Below are 26,682 nucleotides of genomic sequence, written 5' to 3'. Positions count from 1 at the left end.
AAAGTAATTATCGCCTGTATCGTGGTGATAGGAATGCACATGGTAGTGGTACGCTTTAAATGGTAGTAGATCACGTGATCGAACACGACACGCTCACAGCAGCCCTAACAGTCATGTATAAATGTGTCATCTAGTCCATATGGTCTTTGTGCTAAATTTCTCTTTTGCACATTTTTCGTTGTGTTTTTTCTGGTTACGCATTTTTCTGTTTGCGCTTTTTTCTCTTTGCGCTTTTTTCTGTGTGAGTTTTTTTCTCTTTGCGCTTTTTTCCGTGTGCTCTTTTTTCCGTTGCGCTTTTTGTTTTGCGCTTTTTCCGATTGCGCTTTTTTCCGTTTGCGCTTTTTCCGTTTGCCCTTTTTTCTGTTTGCGCTTTTTTCTGTGTGCGCTTTTTTCTCTTTGCGCTTTTTTACGTGTGCGCTTTTTTCCGTTGTCCTTTTTGTTTTGCGCTTTTTTCCGTTGCGCTTATTTCCGTTGCGGTTCTTTCCGGTCACCTATAAAAACAAACCATAGGTAGCAGGGCTATATATGCCAGAAAAGCAGTTAAAAATTTGGTTTGGAGAACGTGAGCTAAATTCAAAAGTCGGTTTCATTCAAATAAATAAAAATTGAAAAATATCAACAATGTAGGCACAAAAATGATCGTGTAAGTAAAGCACTATTACGTCTATCAGTCTATGTAAAAAGAAATCAAATATTGTAGGCACTTTTTTTTTATAATAAGACTGGCTCTCATATCTCAACCAATTTATTTTTATTTTTAAAAACCACGTTACCGCTATTTGGCTCATCTCTAGTGAGGATTTCTGGTGCATTAATTAATTGTGTTGTTATGGAGAGGTGTGTCGTGCATGGCAGTGAGTGACAATTAATATTAAATTAAGTAATTTAGTTTGAAACAAACTAAAAACTTCAAAATTAGTGCCTAATTGATTAAATATGGGATAATCTATAGTTTTAGTTTTAGGACAGGTACGTTACTAAAATGGTAATCTATCGTTTTACGTAAAATCGCCCGCGACTCTAGTACTAGATCTAGATCTAGATCTAGATCTAGTAATGTGAAAATGTGGTAATCTATCGTCTGGGTACGTAAAATCGCCCGCGACTAGTAATGTGAAAAACAGGTGACTCCTTACATTTTAATAATTATTTCACATTTTGAGGAGGATTTATGTTTTTTAAAATACAAAAATGTTTCCTTGTTTCATTTATGTACCTGTTTTTAAACAATTGAATTAAAACTTTTCCGTAATAAATGAAGACTAGCGATATTTCCAACAGATGCAACCATGCTCATTTACTATAGCAGCCATCTTGTTTAAGTTTTATTTTTATAAGCTTTTAGCGCGAGATTCAGGGGGAAGCCACTCTATTTTACAAATGGCTGCTGTTTATATAGCAAATCTTGCTCTCACTCTCAGACACTGCTGTTTAAAGTTAATTTCTGGCCTATATCGATATATTTAGTCATTGGTAAAACCTAAGTTTAGCGTCGGTTATTATTCCGGAATGGTATAGCAGTAAAAAACAGTAAAACAATGGCAAAGTCTATCATACAGTTCCGGTAACCACCGGAAGTACTGTAAACCATACTTTATTTGGCGTCATCTTTTATTTTTAAAACAGAACGTTTAAAATGTGAATAGATTTATTTTAATTGCGTGTTAAATACTGCTTTATTACTCATTTTGTATAACTAGTTATTTTTGAGTGTTTCAGCTAAATATTTCTGCTACTAAACATTGTTTAACAGGGTTCGTACGCAATCTGGAAAAAGTCTGGATGGGTCTACACTGTGGTATAACGTTTTTCACTGGGTATCGCAGAAGAAACCTGATTTCTCAGTTACTGCATCATTGGGGGAGGGGGGGGGGGGGAGAGTGTAAGACCTGTTTTTTTGTTGTTGTTGCTTGACTGACCGTGAAAACGTTTAGGGCTAGACTAACTCGCCCCTCATAGTAACTAAGGTCACTGATATCTAAATTTGTATGAACTCACCGTGACCCCAAGTACGTAGCTTGTGCTGTTTGGCTAGGTGAGGGAGGAGGGGGGATAGAAGTTACGGTATAGTTCATGATATGACGTATTAGACTGGGCTACTGTCACCTCACAGTGGCCCCTCCACCGTCTCTTGTTGTGTGGGGGGGGGGGGGGTACTGGTAGTTTTTAATAGCAGACACAAGTTTCTCAGCCTTAAGCACAAATAATGGTGTGGTTACAAAGGTCTTGTTTCATTTTCAAAATATTGTACGAACCCTGTTTCTAGTCACTTTTACTCGTTTTGTAATCATTTTTACATCTTTCTAATAATTTTTACTATTTTCGTAATCTAGATCTTTTACTTGGCCTGACAGCTAGCTAGATCTAGATCTAATTAATTAGTGGTCGCAAATCCGCTGCAGGCCAAAAACATTACATTATTACATTTGACTTCATTATTTATAATTATATTAATATATGTTTTATTTTTAGATCTACTAATTTAAATCTACTATTATATTTATTCTTGTTTCCTTTTGTCTATTAAACTTAAAAAATTAAAACATTAATTTACAACAATCGATTTTTAATTTATTTATATTTCAATGGTCAAATAAACCAAGGTTTACCGAAACTCAACAAACATTACCCGATAATTTCCGACGCTAAACTAAGGTTTTACCTAGCCATTGATTTAGGTTTATTATTCATTTATCTATAATATTTGATACAAACATATGACAATATACTTCTATTAAAGCCTTGACAATGAGGTAACGTTTTCGTACATTAATAGCCGCGGGCGATTTTACGTACCCAAAACGATAGATAACCGAAAATGTGATTCCTTTTAAACTTTTACGTTTTTTTAAGTAGTCTAGGCATTTTGATGAAAATTTCATAGGCCTAATGATTTTTTAATTAAAAATTATATTAATAATTTATAAAAGCTAGCACACTTGTAAACTAAGCCAATTTATTTAGCATATTTTAACTTTCTGCGCATAGGCATTATTATTGAAAAAAATTCCAGAGTCAGGTCAGCCTGTTGCTAGGCTTTTTGATGAGAATTACAGAATGATTTTTTTAATTAAAAATGTATCAATAATAGCTTGCACACTTGTAAACTAAGCCAATTTAGCATATTTTAACTTTCTGTGCTAAGTCATTATTACTGAAAAAAAAAATTCCATAGTCAGGTCAGCCTATGGCACCCTCCACTGAACTTGACTGAAGGAAAAAAAACTTGACCCGTGACCTTCATTGCTTTTTTATATTTTTTTTATTTTTAGTAAACATGTGCTTCATCTTACCCAATAAGTGATACAAATTTGAAAATCAATTTTAATTACTGTTGTAAAGTGAGTAAACAGCTTAATAAACACGTATTTCCTTAAGGGTGTGACCCGGGTGTGGCACAATACATTGTAAAAAAGTTGCCAAAGCAATAGATTACCCGTAAAATCGCCCGTGACAAGTAATGTGAACAGGATTCCCGTGGCCTCCTGGAATTCTCCTGAAATTTAAAAAATCAAAAAAACTTATTGAATTCTCCTGGAATTTTAACATTTCTCCTGAAATTTTGTAAAATGTCCTGAAATTTTACTCGCGTCAATAATTTTAGCGTATATTTTTTTCGTGCGTTAGATCTCTAGGTAATCAGATCTGACCGACCCAGTAAAATGTTCTGCTTTATCGATTCTGTGCATACAAGACACACATTAAAAATATAGACCTAGCTGTCTTTAACCTGTGGGTTGGGTTTGACTTTTTTTCTCACGTCATTCTACGAGTGTAGCTCAGTTTGTTGATAGGCCTCAAGTTCTTTTTTTTTTAATTACACATTACAAGTAGGCCCAAATCTAGTTTTTGCCCAGCTAATTTCAATCCATAGTTCGATATGATGTATACTACAGGCCAACTGTAAGCTTTGATGATCTCAAACTGACCCCGCGCGACCGTGTCTAGCTGGGTGGAAAAATACGCTACCGGCAATTGAAAAAAAAAAACTATGAGGTATCGGAAATACTAGATCTAGATTCTATTTTTTGCTGAAATGTTATATATTTTCAAGTATTGTTTCCAAAATACAGTTTATTTCTAGTAGAACCTATTTAAGCTACTCAGATTGATCTACTTGTTCATCAAATGATAAAAGGCTAAAATTACAGTTAGGCTATTTACTGTTGAAGACTTTCATATATATTATGTTTATTATTGACATTGTTAATACGGAGGCTGACATTGGTGAGGTGGGGAGGGGTTAAGTCTCTTGACACTGGAATTATGGCTATGATTGCTAGGCTCAATATCTTTCACAGTTGCAAAGGTCTAAATTAATCTATTATTTTTTTGCCAAGTGAACTAACTCTCACTATTTCAGTAATCATTGAATTGAAAACAACAGTGCAAACATAATTGATTAACATTTTAAATTAGTTTATTGTTAAAAGTTTTTATAAAAAGCACATTTTATGCTGAAGTAGGCTTATTGAATTATACACAGTAAAAGTTAAGAAAATAAACGGCTACAAGACTCTACACACTGATCTTTTCTCTACCTCAATTGTGTTTCACAAAGATAAAAACTTAGAGAATAGTCACTGGTAAAAAGTGCCACCAAATTTTCCAAATGCGGGAGGGGAAATGGCAATTTTATTAATAACAACTGATAAATGGGAGGGGTGGGGTGCAAAATTAAATCTACGTTAACTCAACTAAATGGTTTAGATATTTACTTTTTAAAAATTACAAATGCTATGCTACAAAGCATTTTATAAAGACCACTTCCTAGTTTGAGCAATGTCAAACTTCCTTCCATTCAGCGAGGGGTTGAGTTGTTGTTGCTTTTTAATGCAATAAATTATGTCATGAAATTTTGGTTTTCTCCTGAAAAACTTAAAATCTCATGGAATTTTAAGTTCACTTTGGTGTAGGAACCCTGTGTGAAAAACTGGTGGTTCCTTAAATTTTAATAATTATTTCACATGTTTAGGAGGATTTAGCTTATGCAGTAATATGTAGGCCGTTCAATTCAACTGCTTCTGGGTTTGTCATCGTGGCATCTTATGGCTCATGCGCTTACTTAAATGGTGACCAGTTTTGCTTTCACTAAACGGTATAAGGATAAAAGTTGAAAGTAATGATTACAAGGCCATCTTTAATTTTAGAAATCGGAACTATCCGTTTCTATTTAAGTCTGTTATTTAAGAATTGTCAGATCTACTTTTTGACCTAATTGCTTTGTTTGGTAGTTACAAGATGAGCTTGGTAAAAATTATCACCCCGCAATAATGCCATTTTATTATAATCTCTTTTGGTGAAAACGAGGCACGGGAAAAAGTGTGCTGTGCAAGAATCCAATCATTTTGCCAGATTTATGACTTTTTTTATGGCATACCTAAAAATAGAATGTTTACGCTTTCTTCATTGATGATCGTTTTTATTATTTTTTAAACTGAAAGTATGAAGCATTAGTTAGATTGCAGGTTTTATAACTTTGTATACTTACCCTTTATCAATTTAAAAAGCATAGCATGCTGATTGTGTACAAATATAGTCATAATACACAGAAATACAAAGTTCCAATTGCCATGTGCCACATCCCCTCAGAAAGCATGTGTTTATTAAGCTGTTTATCTCTCTTTACAACAGTAATTAAAATTAATTGTCAAATTTTTATTACTTATTTGGGTAAGATTAAAGACACTTTTACTTATAGTAAAAAAAAACATTAGTAAATTGTTTTAATGAAAGTCACAGGTCAAGTTTTTCATCCTGTTAAGTTCAGTGAAGGGTGCCACAGGCCGACCTGACTTTGGAATTTTTTTTCATTGCACAGAAAGTTAATATATGCTAAATTGACTTATTTACTAGTGTGCTAGCTATTATTGATACTTTTTTACTTTCTCGTATATACGAAGTAGGCCTATAGAGAAAGTCTTGTAATCTTGCAAAAAAAAAATCAAGATTTTTACAAATCTCGACGTTTTACACCTCACTGATACGGAAAAACATAATTGTCTGTATGTCTGTGTGTGTCTGTCTGTGTGTAAACACGATAAATTGAGTACAGTTACAGCTAGGTTGATCAAATTTCATATATAAGTATTTTATAAAAATCGTAGATCTTGATCAACTTTTGAGCGATTTCCGATAACAGGAAGTGGTACTTTTTTTACTTTGAATTTTTCAAAAGCCTATAACTTGAGTACAATTTCAGATAGATAAATGAAATTTCACATGTAAGTAAAAGATCTAATTCTCTACCTTCTGTCAAATTTTGAGTAATTTCCGTTGACTGGAAGTAGGCCTACTAATTTACGCTATTTCCGATTTCTCAAAAAATGCATGTAAATTTATAAAGTACTAATAATATTGCGCACTATTATGCACTTTTTTATTTGGTGTTCACTTGGTGTGCAATTAATTTGTCTACGAGATTTTATTCTATTTTTAAAACTTTAAGTATTTAAAATGGATTAAACCTTTCCCCGGCAACATATTTGGTACCCTGTCCCCGGCAACTGGGTGGATCACACCCAAAGACTTTCTTATAGTAAATTCTTTTCTTTGTTCATTGTGGGGTGGGTAACAATACTGACACAGTTGAGGTATTCAGGGCATTGTGGCCATGGGGAACACTAGACATGTTGTTGTCAATGGGAGAGCTGTAATATGATACTACAGGTTGATGGGATTCTCAAGCAAGAGTTAACCTGTGGGTGGACATATGTAGTGATTTATACTCTTTGCTGGAGCTTTGACTTGCAGTTACAGACAGAACTGTTGTTTAGAGTTACAATAGGTTAATGAAATGCAGGGGTAAGATTGCCTGTGGGAGGACATATATAGTGATTTGTACTCTTTTTGGGAGCTCTGGAATGTAGATAGAGACATTCGAGCCTTTTAGAGTAACTTGACATTAACCTCATTAGGAGTACGAATGAGGACAAAAAGGCAAAACAACTTTGTAATGCTGCTTGAAAGTTAATACTGGGCAATTAATTGATCAAACTGGGAGTGGGGTGGGTGTTCTACAGGTTGTGACCCTGAGAGTAAGGTTTATAAATAGTCACAAACGCTATCGAGAACACAACAGAAACAAGCCTTGAACACTTTTGTCTAAACTCAAGTGCTAATGATAAAGGAATATATTTGCCAGTTTTAGTATAGTAGGTGAAAATGACCAACAAGTTTTGAGGCTCAAGTATTAGAATGGCAGCCATCAGTATCAGAGGTAGAAGATGAAGAATGGTAGCCATCATTACTTGAAGACAATGCTGGTTCAGTATCAAGCAGCTCTGATGACGAGGTCTACCCAATATACTGCATTTCAACTATCAATAATGTGTCAACAGTTGGCACTCATAATGACATGAAACGGCTGGTGCAAAGTGAAGAAAAATAAATATTTTCAGGAAAGACAAAGTAACAGTACACTAGACCACAATCTGAAGTGCTAATCCCAGGAAATTTATAAACAGCCTGACCCAAAATATTTCTTCTGTGCATGAATACAAAAAATAATACAACCAATATTTGACTGCATTAGCAGGGATGGAGAGAAAGCAAGAGGAGACACTGGCACTCTACAGAATAAAAATTTAGTTGTATGTCAATTCAGTTCTGCTTATGGAAGGTTTTTGAAGGCAGAATTTTCTGTGAAGAGATTCAGCAACCTTCTGGGTCATATTGAATTTCACAACAATAACACTAACAGTCCATCAGGCTCATGGTATATTTGCTTCCATTATGGTAGATATTCCATTCAAATTTAGAAAGAAGTTATGTTTCTGGAGAGATCATTACTAATTAGCAACTGGTTGATTTTAGAGGTGGTAGTAGATTTATCCAATACATACCAAGCAATTCCGATAAGTATGGAAATAAAATATTTTGGACCTGTGACTCATTTAACACCACTAAAAGGGTGCCCATATTTTATTAAAAAAAACTAAATTTCCCTGCCAGCAAAAGGAAATGTCCAGTTATTTTAATTTTAACTAACAACTGTGCTCTCTGAGGTGCAAATTTTTAAAACGTGTTAATGTTCTATTATTTTGTTACTAAAGTTGATTACTTCAATCCAGTTTGATATTTTTGTTACTCAAATACCTTCAGATTGTTAATTTATAGTTAAACTTTGAAAATGTAACACAATGACTTAACCCACATGTGTAAAAACAAATATTAAGAAGCCAGTTTTTAAGTTATAAATATTTTTTTTCCATTTAAAATTATGTACGGGTGTGTAGCACCCAGTTGCCAGGGACCGTATAAAAAAATTTCAAACTCTCATTAAAAAATTTTTTACGCATATTTTAAAAATTTACAACCTCCAATGTGTTCATCCCAACCACCTTATAGATGGGAATGAGGCCCAGAAAAATTTATAAAACGAGACTCGAGATATGAGCAAAAATATAGCGACTTTGGGTCGATTACACCCAGTCGCCGGGGAAAGGGTTAAAAATCATGTCTATAGCCCGAGTTCCCACCCCCTGTTGTTTTATATAAGAATATTCGAGAAAGTTTAGGGGAGATCACTCCTGGGTTTATTTTTAAATTAATAATATTAATAGCATGTCCTTTTTAATCAGTTATTATTCAAAGTTTCCATCACAATTTTCCCAACCTGTTTTTTTCTCTTAGCAAAAATCTAAGGCTCAGTTGTTGTTGTTTTTTTTTTTTAAGATTGACCAGCAATCTTGTCACATAAGAAATTTTTTTTTTTACAAAAGTAACCCTTCCATGAATAACGGGGAAAAGATAAAATTTTGACAATTAGGCATCCTACAAAAAGAGTTATAGGAAAGTAGGCATCAGTTGGTTTAGAACCCACACCTTCCAGCATGACAGCCACTTATGTCCAATCGTCCACTCACTTTCATGCTCATTCTGTGTTTTTTAAACATTAAATGTATCAAAAACAGTCATGACTCTGAAAAGCCCTAATACTGTTAATCACAGTTGACTTGAAATAGACTCTACGTTATGTAAATCTTATTAAGGGCTGACTGAGAGCTATACCAGAAAAATCAGATGAGGTTGATTCATCTGGCAAGCATTGTTTGTGATTCTAAATTATTATTTTTATAACCTTAACAATTACTGTGGACTCATAAGCAAAGTTTGCACTATTTGGTATTTACTTCAGTAATCACACTTTAAAGTATACTATACAGAGTATCAACATTTGTTGAAGGAAAATTACTAAGTTTAAATAAAATAAAATTTTGTCTTAGGCCAAAAGTAATTAATCTCTACTCATCTTATGAAGAGAGTTACTAAAAAGTTGAAAACTTTAAAAAATATTACTCTCGTTGAAGTATTAAATTGCTAGAGAGTTATTTTTTTTTTTAAATGTCTATATTTATGGATAAAAGATTTTAAACAATTTATTTTCTGTTCATATCTATTATAAACTATTATTATTTTCTCTTTTTTAGCCATCTATTTAAATTTATGCAGAACAGACTGGGAAAATTAGCCATGTCTTTACAAAGTGCACTTGTGGTTAAACAGGAATCAAATGACCAAGCAATACAATTTATGGATTTAAAATCAGATGTAACATTGGCAATTTTAACTTTAGAAGATGTGAAACCAAATTCAACATTGCTTTCAACTTCAAATGTTATCAATCAAAATATATCATCACAATCTTCACCTTTTGAAGTCAAGTCAAATGAAACAGTTCCATTTTCAACTTCAGATCAACAATCAGATGAAACATTTTATTATTCTAAAGATATGAAACCAAATGTTTCAACAGAATTTTTAAGTTGTGATGTTATGAAAAAGGATATATTAACATTTTCAACATTTAGTGGTGAAAACAAAAATACCTTAGATGTTAAAAGACAGCTTGAATATTTACCAGATTTAGATGCTTTTATTGAAAATTTTACAGTTTTAAAATCAGATCTTCATCATGATTTAAAAGAACTCAAGGAATTGCATAAAGAAGTTATTGATAATTTTCCAACAATGTATGAGCTCAGGGATAAGGGACTGAAGACATATAAGTGTGATATGTGTTGTCAAAGATTTACTCAATTTAATCATATTACACAACATATGAAAACTCACACAAGAAAGAATTTATATGGGTATGATTTTCATCAGCAACAAGGTGCTATGAAAAAAAAAAACAAGAAGTTACATCCTGCAGACAGATGCAATGAATGTGATGTGTGTCATAAAAAGTTTGCTCATAAATCTAGTTTATATACACACAAAATTATTCACTCTGGAAATAAGCCATATGAATGTGATGTGTGCCATAAAAACTTTGCTCAGAGGTACCAGTTATCTCGACATCAAATGACTCATTCTGGACATAAGCCACATGAATGTGAAGTTTGTCATAAAAAGTATTCTCGGAAAGATCAATTATTGGAGCATAAAAAGACTCATTCAGATGGTCCACTTGGGCCTCCTGAATGTGATGTGTGTCATAAAAAGTTTGCTTATAAATCTAGTTTATATACACACAAAATTATTCACTCTGGACATAAGCCATATGAATGTGATGTGTGCCATAAAAAGTTTAGTCGGCGAAGTAATTTATCTGTACATGAAAAGATTCATTCAGGAGACAAAAGACATGAATGTGATCTGTGTCATAAAAAGTTCACTACGAAGAATTCTTTATCTGACCATAAAAATATACATTCTAATCTCAAGCCATATGAATGTGATGTTTGTCAAAAACGTTTCAATCTAAAAAGTCATTTATCTCAGCATAAAAAAACTCATTTAGATGAGAAACCATATGAATGTGATGTGTGTTTTAAAAAGTTCAATTCGAAGAATTATTTATCTGACCATAAAAATATACATTCTAATCTCAAGCCATATGAATGTGATGTTTGTCAAAAACGTTTCAATCTAAAAGGTCATTTATCTCAGCATAAAAAAACTCATTTACATGAGAAACCATATGAATGTGATGTGTGTTATAAAAAGTTTGTTCAGAGGTCCCAGTTATCTCGACATCAAATTGCTCATTCTGGCCTTAGGCCACATGAATGTGATGTTTGTCATAAAAAGTATTCTCAGAGAAATCATTTATTGGAGCATAAAAAGACTCATTCAGATGGTCCACTTGGGCCTCCTGAATGTGATGTGTGTCATAAAAAGTTTGCTCATAAATCTAGTTTAAATACACACAAAATTATTCACTCTGGACATAAGCCTCATGAATGTGATGTGTGTCATAAAAAGTTTGCTCATAAATCTAGTTTAAATACACACAAAATTATTCACTCTGGAAATAACTAAGCCATTTGAATGTGATGTGTGCCATAAAAAGTTTAGTCAGCGAAGTTATTTATCTATACATGAAAAGATTCATTCAAGAGACAAAAGATATGAATGTGATTTGTGTCATAAAATGTTTTCTTGGATATCTTCTCTATCTACCCATCAGAAGTCTCATTCAGGAAATTAGCCTCCTGAATTTATGTTGGTCATAAAATTCTTGTTCACAAGGATCACTAATCTTTATGATAAAATGATGAATTTTGCACTGAGGTCACAAAGTGGAGACAGAAAATATGACTTTGATGTTTGTCATTTAAAAAGTTCTCACTGTCGTTAGGTGTCCTATACAGGATATAATCCTTATCATTCTATTATTTGTCATAGAGAATAATAGGCCTACAAATGTATTGGCTATCTAAACATTTTATTTTAAAAATTAGCAGATACAATGTTTTTTTAAACTTGTTTAAATTGTCAGAATGTTTTCTTGTATACATTTGAAACATCAGCCTGTTGTCCATTTGTATGATGTCACTAAGAATGCAGTTAAGGCAAGGTTGAAAAATTAATTTTGTTAAATTATGCAACAACAATTCCAAATTAGTCACACAAGGGAAAAAACACTTCAAGGAAAGAATGGATGTCATAAATCATCACAGCCCATACTTTACGATTACCTTGTTTGATTCGCACACATATATATATATATATATATATATATATATATATATATATATATATATATATATATATATTTACACACCTATATAAAACAATGAAGAAACAATGTTGTCTTCTACACTGTGGCAGGTTCAATGACTTTATTGTTGCAAAATAAATCTTGTACAATGCAGTTTCACATATACATGTTATGGACAAACATGTTCATGTAATATTCATACAAGTGTTTTTTTTAATCATACAACCGCTGTTTCTCTGAAATAATTTCATGTATTTCTTTGTATTATTATACTTGTTATAATTTATTTAAATCTATATTTTTTTCAAAATGTGAACAATTTAAAACGTCAAAACTTTTTATTTATAGGCTACAATTGTACATGTATGTAGATATATATACCAAATATATATATACCAAATATATATATATATATATATATATATATATATAAGGTGAGAGTAAATAAGGTACTGTTAGACTAGAGGTGACAAGTTTCTGTAATTGGGTGACAAAGTGTGAAATCGTAAGGTTGATATATTGATTATATTTTAATTTTCCTTGATTTTAACGTTTGTTAATCAAATAAGCTTTATTGTTTTTTTTTGTTTTTTTTCTATCTCTAATCTACTGTTTCATACACTTTACCAACATGTGTTTTACAACAATTATGCTTTGTCACTTTTCATCTTTGAGGCCCTCAAACATGGACTAAAATTAAAATTATACCATTGTAATATTTTCCATTTGATTACTGAACACTATGAAGTAGGCGAGTGGGTGAAAGTCACTGAAAGCTGATCTTAAATGACCAGCGCCTTATGTTATATATCGAAAAAGAAATTTTATCGACGAAAGCCACTTTTGGGAATTATCGGTAAAGGGGTCAAAGCTGACCAGTCGTTTTTCCCTAATTAAACATTGTACATCTCGTTAAAAGCAAGACGAATGTTAACAATTTTTAAGGGTACTTAGGCTCTGAACATTATTTTTGACACAGGCCTCGGCAATTCACTCGGCAATGAGGCACGCAGGTTGAAAACTGACCGTGAGTGACCACTTCCTTAGATAAGCGTATTCTTTGTTTTCTTTTCGATGATCCCTATCTTACATATTTTAGCGGCCAAAGCTTTTATTAAAGAAAGTAAATTAGTTTCATTACAGTGTTTCTTCCAGGCATCTTGGGGGGGGGGGGGGGCAGAGCCGGTTAGGGCACTTACTGGTGATGCAGCCGCTACTAATACGGCATGTTGTCGGGCAAATAGAACACCGATGGGCATCAGTCCACGGTAAGTTAGTGAAAACTGACGTCGACTGATCTTTGCTCTACAAATACAGTATGATATTATATCGAAAACAATTTCATGTCGACATCTCCCCCCCCCCCCCCCCGTGTAAAATCTGGGACAATTTTTAATGGGGTCAAAGCTGATCATATTACCTTTTATAAACATAGCGTTTTTGTATTAAAAGAAAAAAGCTACAACAATAAAAACGTGTCGTTAAATCTCATAAAAATTTCTACGGTCAAAGGACGACCATAGGAGGTAACAAGAAACGGTGTTTCCTTCGGTATAAGCACGGAAGGCCATTTAGATCAGACCCGAGTCCATATTTCGTTTTATAAAAATTATTTAATTTTTATAAAAAATAAACGAATTTACAAAAAGTTTATTAAGGGTAGGCTTACTTAGGTTCTGTAGATCTGGCTAGTTTTTAGCGCAATTTCTATACTGGAATTGCGATTATTAACTCGTCATTTCTGTATGGATGGATGGATGGATGTCCGCAGCTTTAAGTCGTATCTCCTCCTCAACGAAGCAATATCGAGGACTAGTTTCAAAGCAAATATGTTAAGCAAGTTCCGAGGATGATTGTGGGCCAACAAAATTCCTGGAATTCCTTCCTGGATTTCCCGGAAAAGCCAAAAAACCTCGAAAAAAAAATTTGCAGTTTTTGGCCAATATCTCGGCAACCAGACCACTTAGCGACTTGAAACATGTACCAATCGATTCCTGCCATAATTTAGAACAATATTGCCGAAGAAAGTTTTCAAAAATATCCTTTCGTTCGGTCACAATTTTTTTTTTTAAATTACATTATACATAATACATTACAGTACTATATAGCAAAGAAGGCAGTGGAAGGCGAAGGAGGAGGAGGGCAAATCATGTGACCTGGCTGGCTTAGCAGCGAACTGCGCGAGCCGCAATGGCTGAATGGGATGAACTTTGGGAGTGTGGGAAAAAGGTTTTATACTATTAAAATTACCCCACAAACAATCAATAACACAATATAAATGCATAGGGTAAAGGAGGGCGTTAAGAGCCGTGTGGTATTAAGCCCCAATCAACACCTGATAACATAAGGAAATTGCGCTTAAATTGTCAATAGACTTTTTATTAACTTGTTTTGTGTAAAACCACTCGCAAAAAGGCATTTTTTAAGTAGACGTGCTTCTTTTTCTATGAAATTAAACTCATAAAAATAATTATTATAAAAAAAAACAACTTCGAGACAGAATTATATTTTTTTCACATAACAATCAACCTGTTGTTTCTCTTCTTTTAACACTAGTCTATGTAATGATCTTATATAGATCTATAACTTCAAATAAATAAATAAATCATAACTTAAAATTAATATTAGTATGTTGGGCATTCAATTATCAGAAATATGTGGCTTTAAATAAACGGGTAGGCTAAAAAAAATATAAGTCGTTTTATGGCATAGCATTAGAGCTATAGATCTAGGTAGGCCTACTAAGAGAAAAAATACGGTAAAACTATACTGTATAGTCTATTAACTTTAATATAAACAGCGGCCATCTGTAAAGTTAGAGTGGCTTCCCCTGAATAAAAAAAATAACAAGATGGCTGCTATAGTCCTATATGTCATATGAGCATGGTAACTTCATGGTTGTATCTGTTGGAAACATCACTAGGCTTCATTTATTACTGAAAAGTTTTAATTCAATTGTTTAAAAACAGGTACATAAATGAAACAAGGAAACATTTTTGAATTTTTCAAAACATAAATCCTCCTGAAAATGTGAAATAATTAGATCTAGATCTAGTCTATTATTAAAATTTAAGGAGTCACCTGTTGGTAATCTTTCCGCTATCGAATGGGTACGTAAAATCGCCCGCGGCTATTAATGTACGAAAAAGTTACCTCATTGTCAAGGCTGTAATTGAAGTATATTGTCATATGTTTGTGTCAAATATTATAGATAAATGAATAATAAACCTAGCAGCCATCTTGTTTAAGTTTGATTTTGTTAATTAAACTTATAGCGAAAGATTCAGGGGAAGCCACTCTATTTTACAAATGGCTGCTGTTTATATAGCAAATCCTGCTCGCAAACACTGCTGTTTAAAGTTAATTTCTGGCCTATATTGATATAATATATTTAGTATTATTTAGCATTGATTTTGGTTTATTATTCAGCTATCTATAATATTTGACACAAATATTTCACAATTTACTTCTATTAAAGCCTTGATGATGAGGTAACTTTTTCGTATATTACTAGCCGCGGCCGATTTTGCGTACCTAAAGCCAAAGCAATAGATTACCCGTAAAATCGCCGTGACTAGTAATGTGAACAGGGTTCCCGTGGCCTCCTGGAATTCTCCTGAAATTTAAAAAATAAAAAAAACTTATGGAATTCTCCTGGAATTTTAACATTTCTCCTGAAATTTTGTAAAAGTAAAATGTCCTGAAATTTTACTCGCGTCAATAATTTTAGCGTATATTTTTTTCGTGCGTTAGATCTCTAGGTAATCAGATCTGACCGACCCAGTAAAATGTTCTGCATTATCAATTCTGTGCATACAAGACACACATTAAAAATATAGACCTAGCTGTCTTTAACCTGTGGGTTGGGTTTGACTTTTTTTCTCAGGTCATTCTACGAGTGTAGCTCAGTTTGTTGATAGGCCTCAAGTTCTGTTTTTTTTAATTACACATTTCAATTAGGCCCAAATCTAGTTTTTGCCCGGCTAATTTCAATTTATAGTCTGATATGATGTATACTACAGGCCAACTGTAAGCTTTGATGACCTCAAACTGACCCCGCGCGACCGTGTCTAGCTGGGTGGAAAAATACGCTACCGGCAATTGAAAAAAAAAACTATGAGGTATCGGAAATACTATATCTAGATTCTATTTTTAGCTGAAATGTTATATATTTTCAAGTATTGTTTCCAAAATACAGTTTATTTCTAGTAGAACCTATTTAAGCTACTCAGATTGATCTACCTGTTCATCAAATGATAAAAAGCTAATATTACAGTAAGGCTATTTACTGCTGAAGACTTCCATATAAATTATGTTTATTATTGACATTGTTAATACAGAGGCTGACATTGGTGAGGTGGGGAGGGGTTAAGTCACTTGACACTGGGATATGGCTATGATTGCTAGGCTCAATATCTTTCTCAGTTGCAAAGGTCTAAATTAATCTATTTTTTTGCCAAGTGAACTAACTCTCACTATTTCAGTAATCATTGAATTGAAAACAAAAGTGCAAACATAATTGATTAACATTTTAAATTAGTTTATTGTTAAAAGTTTTTTTATAAAAAGCACATTTTATGCTGAAGTAGGCTTATTGAATTATACACAGTAAAAGTTAAGAAAATAAACGGCTGTAGACTCTACACACTAATCTTTTCTCTACCTCAGTTGTGTTTCACAAAGATAAAAACTTAGAGAATAGTCACTGGTAAAAAGTGCACCAAATTTTCCAAATGGGGGAGGGGAAATGGCAATTTTATGAATAACAACCGATAAATGGGAGGGGTGGGGTGCAAAATTGAATCTACGTTAACTCAACTAAACGGTTTAGATATTTACTTTTAAAAAATTACAAATGCTATGCTACAAAGCATTTTATAAAGACCACTTCCTATTTGAGCAATGTCAAACTTCCTTCCATTCAGCGAGGGGTTGAGTTGTTGTTGCTTTTTAATACAATAAATTATGTCATGAAATTTTGGTTTTCTCCTGAAAAACTTAAAATCTCATGGAATTTTAAGTTCACTTTGGTGTAGGAACCCTGTGTGAAAAACTGGTGGTTCCTTAAATTTTAATATTTATTTCACATGTTTAGGAGGATTTAGCTTATGCAGTAATATGTAGGCCGTTCAATTCAACTGCTTCTGGGTTTGTCATCGTGACATCTTATGGCTCATGCGCTTTCTTAAATGGTTACCAGTTTTGCTTTCACTAAACGGTATAAGGATAAAAGTTAAAACTAATGATTACAAGGCCATCGTTAATTTTAGAAATCGGAACTATCCGTTTCTATTTAAGTCTGTTATTTAAGAATTGTCAGATCTACTTTTTGACCTAATTGCTTTGTTTGGTAGCTACAAGATGAGCTTGGTAAAAATTATCACCCCGCAATAATGCCATTTTATTATAATCTCTTTTGGTGAAAACGAGGCACGGGAAAAAGTGTGCTGTGCAAGAATCCAATCATTTTGCCAGATTTATGACTTTTTTTAATGGCATACCAAAAATAGAATGTTTACGCTTTCTTCATTGATCGTTTTTATTATTTTTTAAACTGAAAGTATGAAGCATTAGTTAGATTGCAGGTTTTATAACTTTGTATACTTACCCTTTATCAATTTAAAAAGCATAGCATGCTGATTGTGTACAAATATAGTCATAATACACAGAAATACAAAGTTCCAATTGTGATGTGCCACATCCCCTCAAGAAAGCATGTGTTTATTAAGCTGTTTATTTCTCTTTACAACAGTAATTAAAATTAATTGTCAAATTTTTATTACTTATTTGGGTAAGATTAAAGACACTTTTACTTATAGTAAAAAAAAAATTGTTTTAATGAAGGTCACAGGTCAAGTTTTTCATCCTGTTAAGTTCAGTGAAGGGTGCCACAGGCCGACCTGACTTTGGAATTTTTTTTCATTGCACAGAAAGTTAATATATGCTAAATTGACTTATTTACTAGTGTGCTAGCTATTATTGATACTTTTTTACTTTCTCGTATATACGAAGTAGGCCTATAGAGAAAGTCTTGTAATCTTGCAAAAAAAAAATCAAGATTTTTACAAATCTCGACGTTTTACACCTCACTGATACGGAAAAACATAATTGTCCGTATGTGTGTGTCTGTCTGTGTGTAAACACGATAAATTGAGTACAGTTACAGCTAGGTTGATCAAATTTCATATATAAGTATTTTATAAAAATCGTAGATCTTGATCAACTTTTGAGCGATTTCCGATAACAGGAAGTGGTACTTTTTTTACTTTGAATTTTTCAAAAGCCTATAACTTGAGTACAATTTCAGATAGATAAATGAAATTTCACATGTAAGTAAAAGATCTAATTCTCTACCTTCTGTCAAATTTTGAGTGATTTCCGTTGACTGGAAGTAGGCCTACTAATTTACGCTATTTCCGATTTCTCAAAAAATGCATGTAAATTTATAAAGTACTAATAATATTGCGCACTATTATGCACTTTTTTATTTGGTGTTCACTTGGTGTGCAATTAATTTGTCTACGAGATTTTATTCTATTTTTAAAACTTTAAGTATTTAAAATGGATTAAACCTTTCCCCGGCAACATATTTGGTACCCTGTCCCCGGCAACTGGGTGGATCACACCCAAAGACTTTCTTATAGTAAATTCTTTTCTTTGTTCATTGTGGGGTGGGTAACAATACTGACACAGTTGAGGTATTCAGGGCATTGTGGCCATGGGGAACACTAGACATGTTGTTGTCAATGGGAGAGCTGTAATATGATACTACAGGTTGATGGGATTCTCAAGCAAGAGTTAACCTGTTAGTGGACATATGTAGTGATTTATACTCTTTGCTGGAGCTCTGACTTGCAGTTACAGACAGAACTGTAGTTTAGAGTTACAATAGGTTAATGAAATGCAGGGGTAAGATTGCCTGTGGGAGGACATATATAGTGATTTGTACTCTTTTTGGGAGCTCTGGAATGTAGATAGAGACATTCAAGCCTTTTAGAGTAACTTGACATTAACCTCATTAGGAGTACGAATGAGGACAAAAAGGCAAAACAACTTTGTAATGCTGCTTGAAAGTTAATACTGGGCAATTAATTGATCAAACTGGGAGTGGGGTGGGTGTTCTACAGGTTGTGACCCTGAGAGTAAGGTTTATAAATAGTCACAAACGCTATCGAGAACACAACAGAAACAAGCCTTGAACACTTTTATCTAAACTCAAGTGCTAATGATAAAGGAATATATTTGCCAGTTTTAGTATAGTAGGTGAAAATGACCAACAAGTTTTGAGGCTCAAGTATTAGAATGGCAGCCATCAGTATCAGAGGTAGAAGATGAAGAATGGCAGCCATCAGTATCAGAGGTAGAAGATGAAGAATGGTAGCCATCATTACTTGAAGACAATGCTGGTTCAGTATCAAGCAGCTCTGATGACGAGGTCTACCCAATATACTGCATTTCAACTATCAATAATGTGTCAACAGTTGGCACTCATAATGAAATGAAACGGTTGGTGCAAAGTGAAGAAAAATAAATATTTTCAGGAAAGACAAAGTAACAGTACACTAGACCACAATCTGAAGTGCTAATCCCAGGAAATTTATAAACAGCCTGACCCAAAATATTTCTTCTGTGCATGAATACAAAAAATAATACAACCAATATTTGACTGCATTAGCAGGGATGGAGAGAAAGCAAGAGGAGACACTGGCACTCTACAGAATAAAAATTTAGTTGTATGTCAATTCAGTTCTCCTTATGGAAGGTTTTTGAAGGCAGAATTTTCTATGAAGAGATTCAGCAACCTTCTGGGTCATATTGAATTTCACAACAATAACACTAACAGTCCATCAGGCTCATGGTATATTTGCTTCCATTATGGTAGATATTCCATTCAAATTTAGAAAGAAGTTATGTTTCTGGAGAGATCATTACTAATTAGCAACTGGTTGATTTTAGAGGTGGGAGTAGATTTATCCAATACATACCAAGCAATTCCGATAAGTATGGAAATAAAATATTTTGGACCTGTGACTCATTTAACACCACTAAAAGGGTGCCCATATTTTATTAAAAAAAACTAAATTTCCCTGCCAGCAAAAGGAAATGTCCAGTTATTTTAATTTTAACTAACAACTGTGCTCTCTGAGGTGCAAATTTTTAAAACGTGTTAATGTTCTATTATTTTGTTACTAAAGTTGATTACTTCAATCCAGTTTGATATTTTTGTTACTCAAATACCTTCAGATTGTTAATTTATAGTTAAACTTTGAAAATGTAACACAATGACTTAACCCACAATGTGTAAAAACAAATATTTAGAAGCCAGTTTTTAAGTTATAAATATTTTTTTTCCATTTAAAATTGTGTACGGGTGTGTAGCACCCAGTTGCCAGGGACCGTATAAAAAAAATTTCAAACTCTCATTAAAAAAAATTTTACGCATATTTTAAAAATTTACAACCTCCAATGTGTTCATCCCAACCACCTTATAGATGGGAATGAGGCCCAGAAAAATTTATAAAATGAGACTCGAGATATGAGCAAAAATATAGCGACTTCGGGTCGATTACACCCAGTCGCCGGGGAAATGGTTAAAAATCATGTCTATAGCCCGAGTTCCCATCCCCTGTTGTTTTATATAAGAATATTCGAGAAAGTTTAGGGGAGATCACTCCTGGGTTTATTTTTAAATTAATAATATTAATAGCATGTCCTTTTTAATCAGTTATTATTCAAAGTTTCCATCACAATTTTCCCAACCTGTTTTTTTTCTCTTAGCAAAAATCTAAGGCTCAGTTGTTGTTGTTTTTTTTTTTTTAAGATTGACCAGCAATCTTGTCACATAAGAATTTTTTTTTTTACAAAAGTAACCCTTCCATGAATAACGGGGAAAAAGTAAAATTTTGACAATTAGGCATCCTACAAAAAGAGTTATAGGAAAGTAGGCATCAGTGGGTTTAGAACCCACACCTTCCAGCATGACAGCCACTTATGTCCAATCGTCCACACACTTTCATGCTCATTCTGTGTTTTTTAAACATTAAATGTATTAAAAACAGTCATGACTGTGAATAGCCTTAATACGGTTATTCACAATCAACGTGGAATAGACACTTCGTTTTGTAAATCTTATTATGGGCTGATTGAGAGCTATACCAGAAAAAATAGATGAGGTTGATTCATCTAGCAAGCATTGTTTGTTATTCTAAATTGTCATTTTTATAACCTTAACAATTAGTGTGGACTCATAAGCAAAGTTTGCACTAGTTGGTATTTACTTTAGTGGTCACACTTTAAAGTATACTATACAGAGTATCAACATTTGTTGAAGGAAAATTACTAAGTTTAAATAAAATAAAATTTTGTCTTAGGCCAAAAGTAATTAATCTCTACTCATCTTACGAAGAGAATTACTAAAAAGTTGAAAACTTTTAAAAATATTGTTCTCGTTGAAGTATTAAATTGCTAGAGGGTTATTTATTTTTTTTTTAAAAATGTTGATATTTAGGGATAAAAGATTTTAAACATTTTATTTTTCTGTTCATATCTATTTTTATTTTCTCTTTTTTAGCCATCTATTTAAATTTATGCAGAACAGACTGGGAAAATCAGCCATGTCTTTGCAAAGTGCACTTGTGGTTAAACAGGAATCAAATGACCAAGCAATGCAATTTATGGATTTTAAATCAGATGTAACATTGGCAATTTCAACTTTAGAAGATGTGAAACCAAATTTACCATTGATTTCAACTTCAAATCTTATCAATCAAAATATATCATCACAATCTTCACCTTTTGAAGACAAGTCAAACGAAACAGTTCCATTTTCAACTTCAGATCAACAATCAGATAAAACATTTTATTATTCTAAAGATATGAAACCAAATGTTTCAACAGAATTTTTAAGTTTTGATGTTATGAAAAAGGATATATTAGCATTTTCAATATTTAGTGGTGAAAACAAAAATAGCTTAGATGATAAAAGACAGCTTGAATATTTACCAGATTCTGATGCTTTTATTGAAAATTTTACAATTTTAAAATCAGATCTTCATCATGATTTAAAAGAACTCAAGGAATTGCATAAAGAAGTTATTGATAATTTTCCAACAATGTATGAGCTCAGTGACAAGGGACTGAAGACATATAAGTGTGATATGTGTTGTCAAAGATTTACTCATTTTCATCATATTACACAACATATGAAAACTCATCAACAAGGTGCTATGAACAGTCATGTAAAACAGCTTAAGAAAATAAACAAGAAGTTTTCTCTGCATAAATTACATCCTGAAGACAGATGCAATAAAAGTTTTAATAGTAAATATCTTTTATCTCAACATAAAAATATTCATGCACAAATCAGACCACATGAATGTGATGTGTGTCATAAAAAGTTCACTATGAAGAGTAATTTATCTGAACATAAAAATACACATTCTAATCTCAAGAGATATGAATGTGATGTGTGTCATAAAAAGTTTGCTCATAAATCTAGTTTATGTACACACAAAATTATTCACTCTGGACATAAGCCATATGAATGTGATGTGTGTCATACAAACTTTGCTCAGAAGAATAGTTTGATTATGCACAAAAATATTCATTCTGGAATTAAACCACATGAATGTGTTGTGTGTCATAAAAAGTTTGCTTATAAATCTAGTTTATATACACACAAAATTATTCACTCTGGACATAAGCCATATGAATGTGATGTGTGTCATAAAAAGTTTGCTCATAAATCTAGTTTATGTACACACAAAATTATTCATTCTGGACATAAGCCATATGAATGTGATGTGTGTCATACAAACTTTGCTCAGAAGAATAGTTTGATTATACACAAAAATATTCATGCTGGAATTAAACCACATGAATGTGATGTGTGTCATAAAAAGTTCACTACGAAGAATTCTTTATCTGACCATAAAAATATACATTCTAATCTCAAGCCATATGAATGTGATGTTTGTCAGAAAAAGTTTGCTCATAAATCTAGTTTATGTACACACAAAATTATTCACTCTGGACATAAGCCATATGAATGTGATGTGTGTCATACAAACTTTGCTCAGAAGAATAGTTTGATTATACACAAAAATATTCATGCTGGAATTAAACCACATGAATGTGATGTGTGTCATAAAAAGTTCACTACGAAGAATTCTTTATCTGACCATAAAAATATACATTCTAATCTCAAGCCATATGAATGTGATGTTTGTCAAAAGCGTTTCAATCATAAAAGTCATTTATCTCAGCATAAAAAAACTCATTTACATGAGAAACCATATGAATGTGATGTGTGTCATAAAAAGTTCACTACGAAGTATTCTTTATCTGACCATAAAAATATACATTCTAATCTCAAGCCATATGAATGTGATGTTTGTCAAGAGCGTTTCAATCATAAAAGTCATTTATCTCAGCATAAAAAAACTCATTTACATGAGAAACCATATGAATGTGATGTGTGTCTTAAAAAGTTCAATTCGAAGAATTATTTATCTGACCATAAAAATATACATTCTAATCTCAAGCCATATGAATGTGATGTTTGTCAAAAACATTTCAATCTAAAAGGTCATTTATCTCAGCATAAAAAAACTCATTTATATGAGAAACCATATGAATGTGATGTGTGTCTTAAAAAGTTCAATTCGAAGAATTATTTATCTGACCATAAAAATATACATTCTAATCTCAAGCCATATGAATGTGATGTTTGTCAAAAACGTTTCAATCTTAAATGTCATTTATCTCGGCATAAAAAAACACATTTACATGAGAAACCATATGAATGTGATGTGTGTCATAAAAAGTTTGCTCAGAGGTCCCAGTTATCTCGACATCAATTGACTCATTCTGGGCTTAGGCCACATGAATGTGATGTTTGCCATAAAAAGTATACTCACAAAAATCATTTATTGGAGCATAAAAAGATTCATTCAGGCAGTCCACTTGAGCCTCATGAATGTGATGTGTGTCATAAAAAGTTTGCTAATAAATCTAATTTAAATACACACAAAATTATTCACTCTGGACATAAGCCTCATGAATGTGATGTGTGTCATAAAAAGTATGGTCAGAGGTACAAGTTATCTCGACATCAAATGACTCATTCTGGGCTTAAGCCACATGAATGTGATGTGTGTCATAAAAAGTTTGCTCATAAATCTAGTTTAAATACACACAAAATTATTCACTCTGGAAATAACTAAGCCATAAAAAGTCTTGTCAGCGAAGTTATTTATCTATGCATTAAAAGATTCATTCAGGAGACAAAAGACATGATGAATGTGATGTGTGTCATAAAATGTTTTCTTGGATATCTTCTCTATCTATCCATCAGAAGTCTCATTTAGGAAATTAGCCTCCTGAATTTATGTTGGTCATAAAATTCTTGTTCACAAGGATCACTAATCTTTATGATAAAATGATGAATTTTGCACGGAGGTCACAAAGTGGAGACAGAAAATATGACTTTGATGTTTGTCATTTAAAAAGTTCTCACTGTCATTAGGTGTCTTATACAGGATATAATCCTCATCATTCTATTATTTGTCATAGAGAATAATAGGCCTACAAATGTATTGGCTATCTAAACATTTCATTTTAAAAATTAGCAGATACAATGTTTTTTTAAACTTGTTTAAATTGTCAGAATTTTTTCTTGTAAACATTTGAAACATCAGCCTGTTGTCCATTTGTATGATGTCACTAAGAATGCAGTTAAGGCAAGGTTGAAAATTTAATTTTGTTAAATTATGCAACAACAATTCCTAAATAGTCACACAAGAGAAAAAACACTTCAATGAAAGAATGGATGTCATAAATCATCACAGCACATTCTTTACGATTACCTTGTTTGATACACACACACACACACACACACACACACACACACACACACACACACACATATATAAAACAATGAAGAAACAATGTTGTCTTCTGCACTGTGGCAGGTTCAATGACTTACTTTATTGTTGCAAAATAAATCTTGTACAATGCAGTTTCACTAATACATGTTATGGACAAACATGTTCATGTAATATTCATACAAGTTTTTTTTTTTAATCATACAACCTCTGTTTCTCTGATATAATTTCATGTATTTCTTTGTATTATTATACTTGTTATAATTTATTTAAATCTATATTTTTTTTTAAATGTGAACAACTTAAAACGTCAAAACTTTTTACATATAGGCTACAATTGTACATGTATGTAGATATATATACCAAATATATATATATACCAAATATATATATATATATATAAGGTGAGAGAGTGAGTAAGTAAGGTACTGTTAGACTAGAGGTGACAAGTTTCTGTAATTGGGTGACAAAGTATGAAAGCGTGAGGTTGATATATTGATTATATTTTAATTTTCCTTGATTTTAACGTTTGTTAATCAAATAAACTTTATTGTTTTTTTGTTGTTTTTTTTATCTCTAATCTATTATTTCATTCACTTTACCAACATGTGTTTTACAACAATTATGCATTGTCACTTTTCATCTTTGAGGCCCTCAAACATGGACTAAAATTAAAATTATACCATTGAAATATGTTCCATTTTATTACTTAACACTATGAAGTGGGCGAGTGGGTGAAAGTCACTGAAAGCTGATCTTAAATGACCAGCGCCTTATGTTATATATCGAAAAAGAAATTTTGTCGACGAAAGCCACTTTTGGGAATTATCGGTAAAGGGGTCAAAGCTGACCAGTCATTTTTCCCTAAATAAACATTGTACATTTCGTTAAAAGAAAGACGAATTTTAACAATTTTTAAGGGTACTTAGGCTCTGAAAATTATTTTTAACACAGGTCTCGGCAATTCACTCGGCCATGAAAACTGACTGTGAGTGACCACTTCCTTAGATAAGCCTATTCTTTGTTTTTTTTTTCCAATGATCCCTATCTTACATATTTTAGCGGCCAAAGCTTTTATTATAGAAAGTAAATTAGTTTCATTACAGTGTTTCTTCCAGGCATCTTTGGGGGGGGGGGGGGGGGGGGGGGCGGGGGCAGAGCCGGTTAGGGCACTTACTGGTGATGCAGCCGCTACTAATACGGCATGTTGTCGGGCAAATAGAACACCGATGGGCATCAGTCCACGGTAAGTTAGTGAAAACTGACGTCGAGTGATCTTCGCTCGATATATACAGTATGATATTATATCTAAAACAATTTCATGTCAACTCCCCCCCCCCCCCCCCCCAACAATATAGGACAAAGGTGTTAACATATTTTATAGAAATCTTTGTTTGTTTAACTATGGAACTTGCTAATTTGGGATAAAAAAAAATAATTTGAAAGAATAGGCATATTCGCGTAAGTTTAACTTTTTAAAATAATTTATAAGGTGCCTAAATAGCTGAGATGGTAGTGTACTTAATACCGCGCAGGTGGTGCGGGATCGAGACACACCATGCAAAACTTATTTTTTTCATTTTTTTAATATGTGAAAATAATTTTATATGTCAAACTAATACAAATTACTTAAAAACAACATAATGACCATTGAATAGTAATTAGTGTGTGCCTGTCTTATGTTAAATGTGTCGGATTCAGAGTTTCTTCCAGGCATCTCTTCGGGGGGGGGGGGGGGGGGGGGGGGGGGGGGGGGAACGACGACTATTCCCCCCCCCCCCGGAAATTTTTTTACCGTCCCCCAGAACGAAATGAAATTTATATAATCTATATAGAAAATATATACTT

The 26,682-nt window shown here is 32.7% G+C and overlaps 1 protein-coding gene across 1 annotated transcript; it reads left to right on the top strand.

Annotated features, from left to right (window-relative positions):
- Nucleotides 1–773: 773 nt before the first annotated feature.
- On the top strand, nt 774–25,066 carry LOC131948845 (zinc finger protein 271). Its single transcript, XM_059310538.1, has 3 exons — nt 774–854; nt 9,432–10,117; nt 22,172–25,066. The coding sequence occupies exons 2-3, from the start codon at nt 9,448–9,450 to the stop codon at nt 24,172–24,174; spliced, it is 2,673 nt and encodes an 890-aa protein (XP_059166521.1). The 5' UTR covers nt 774–854; nt 9,432–9,447; the 3' UTR covers nt 24,175–25,066.
- The last annotated feature ends 1,616 nt before the right edge of the window (nt 25,067–26,682 follow it).

The sequence above is a fragment of the Physella acuta genome, unplaced genomic scaffold (genome assembly GCF_028476545.2).
Source record: "Physella acuta isolate Inbredline_101_S28 unplaced genomic scaffold, ASM2847654v3 ptg000661l, whole genome shotgun sequence".
Taxonomy (NCBI): domain Eukaryota; kingdom Metazoa; phylum Mollusca; class Gastropoda; family Physidae; genus Physella; species Physella acuta.
The sequence above is the reverse complement of the archived record's forward strand: the minus strand, read 5'-3'. Positions and strand labels throughout refer to the sequence as shown.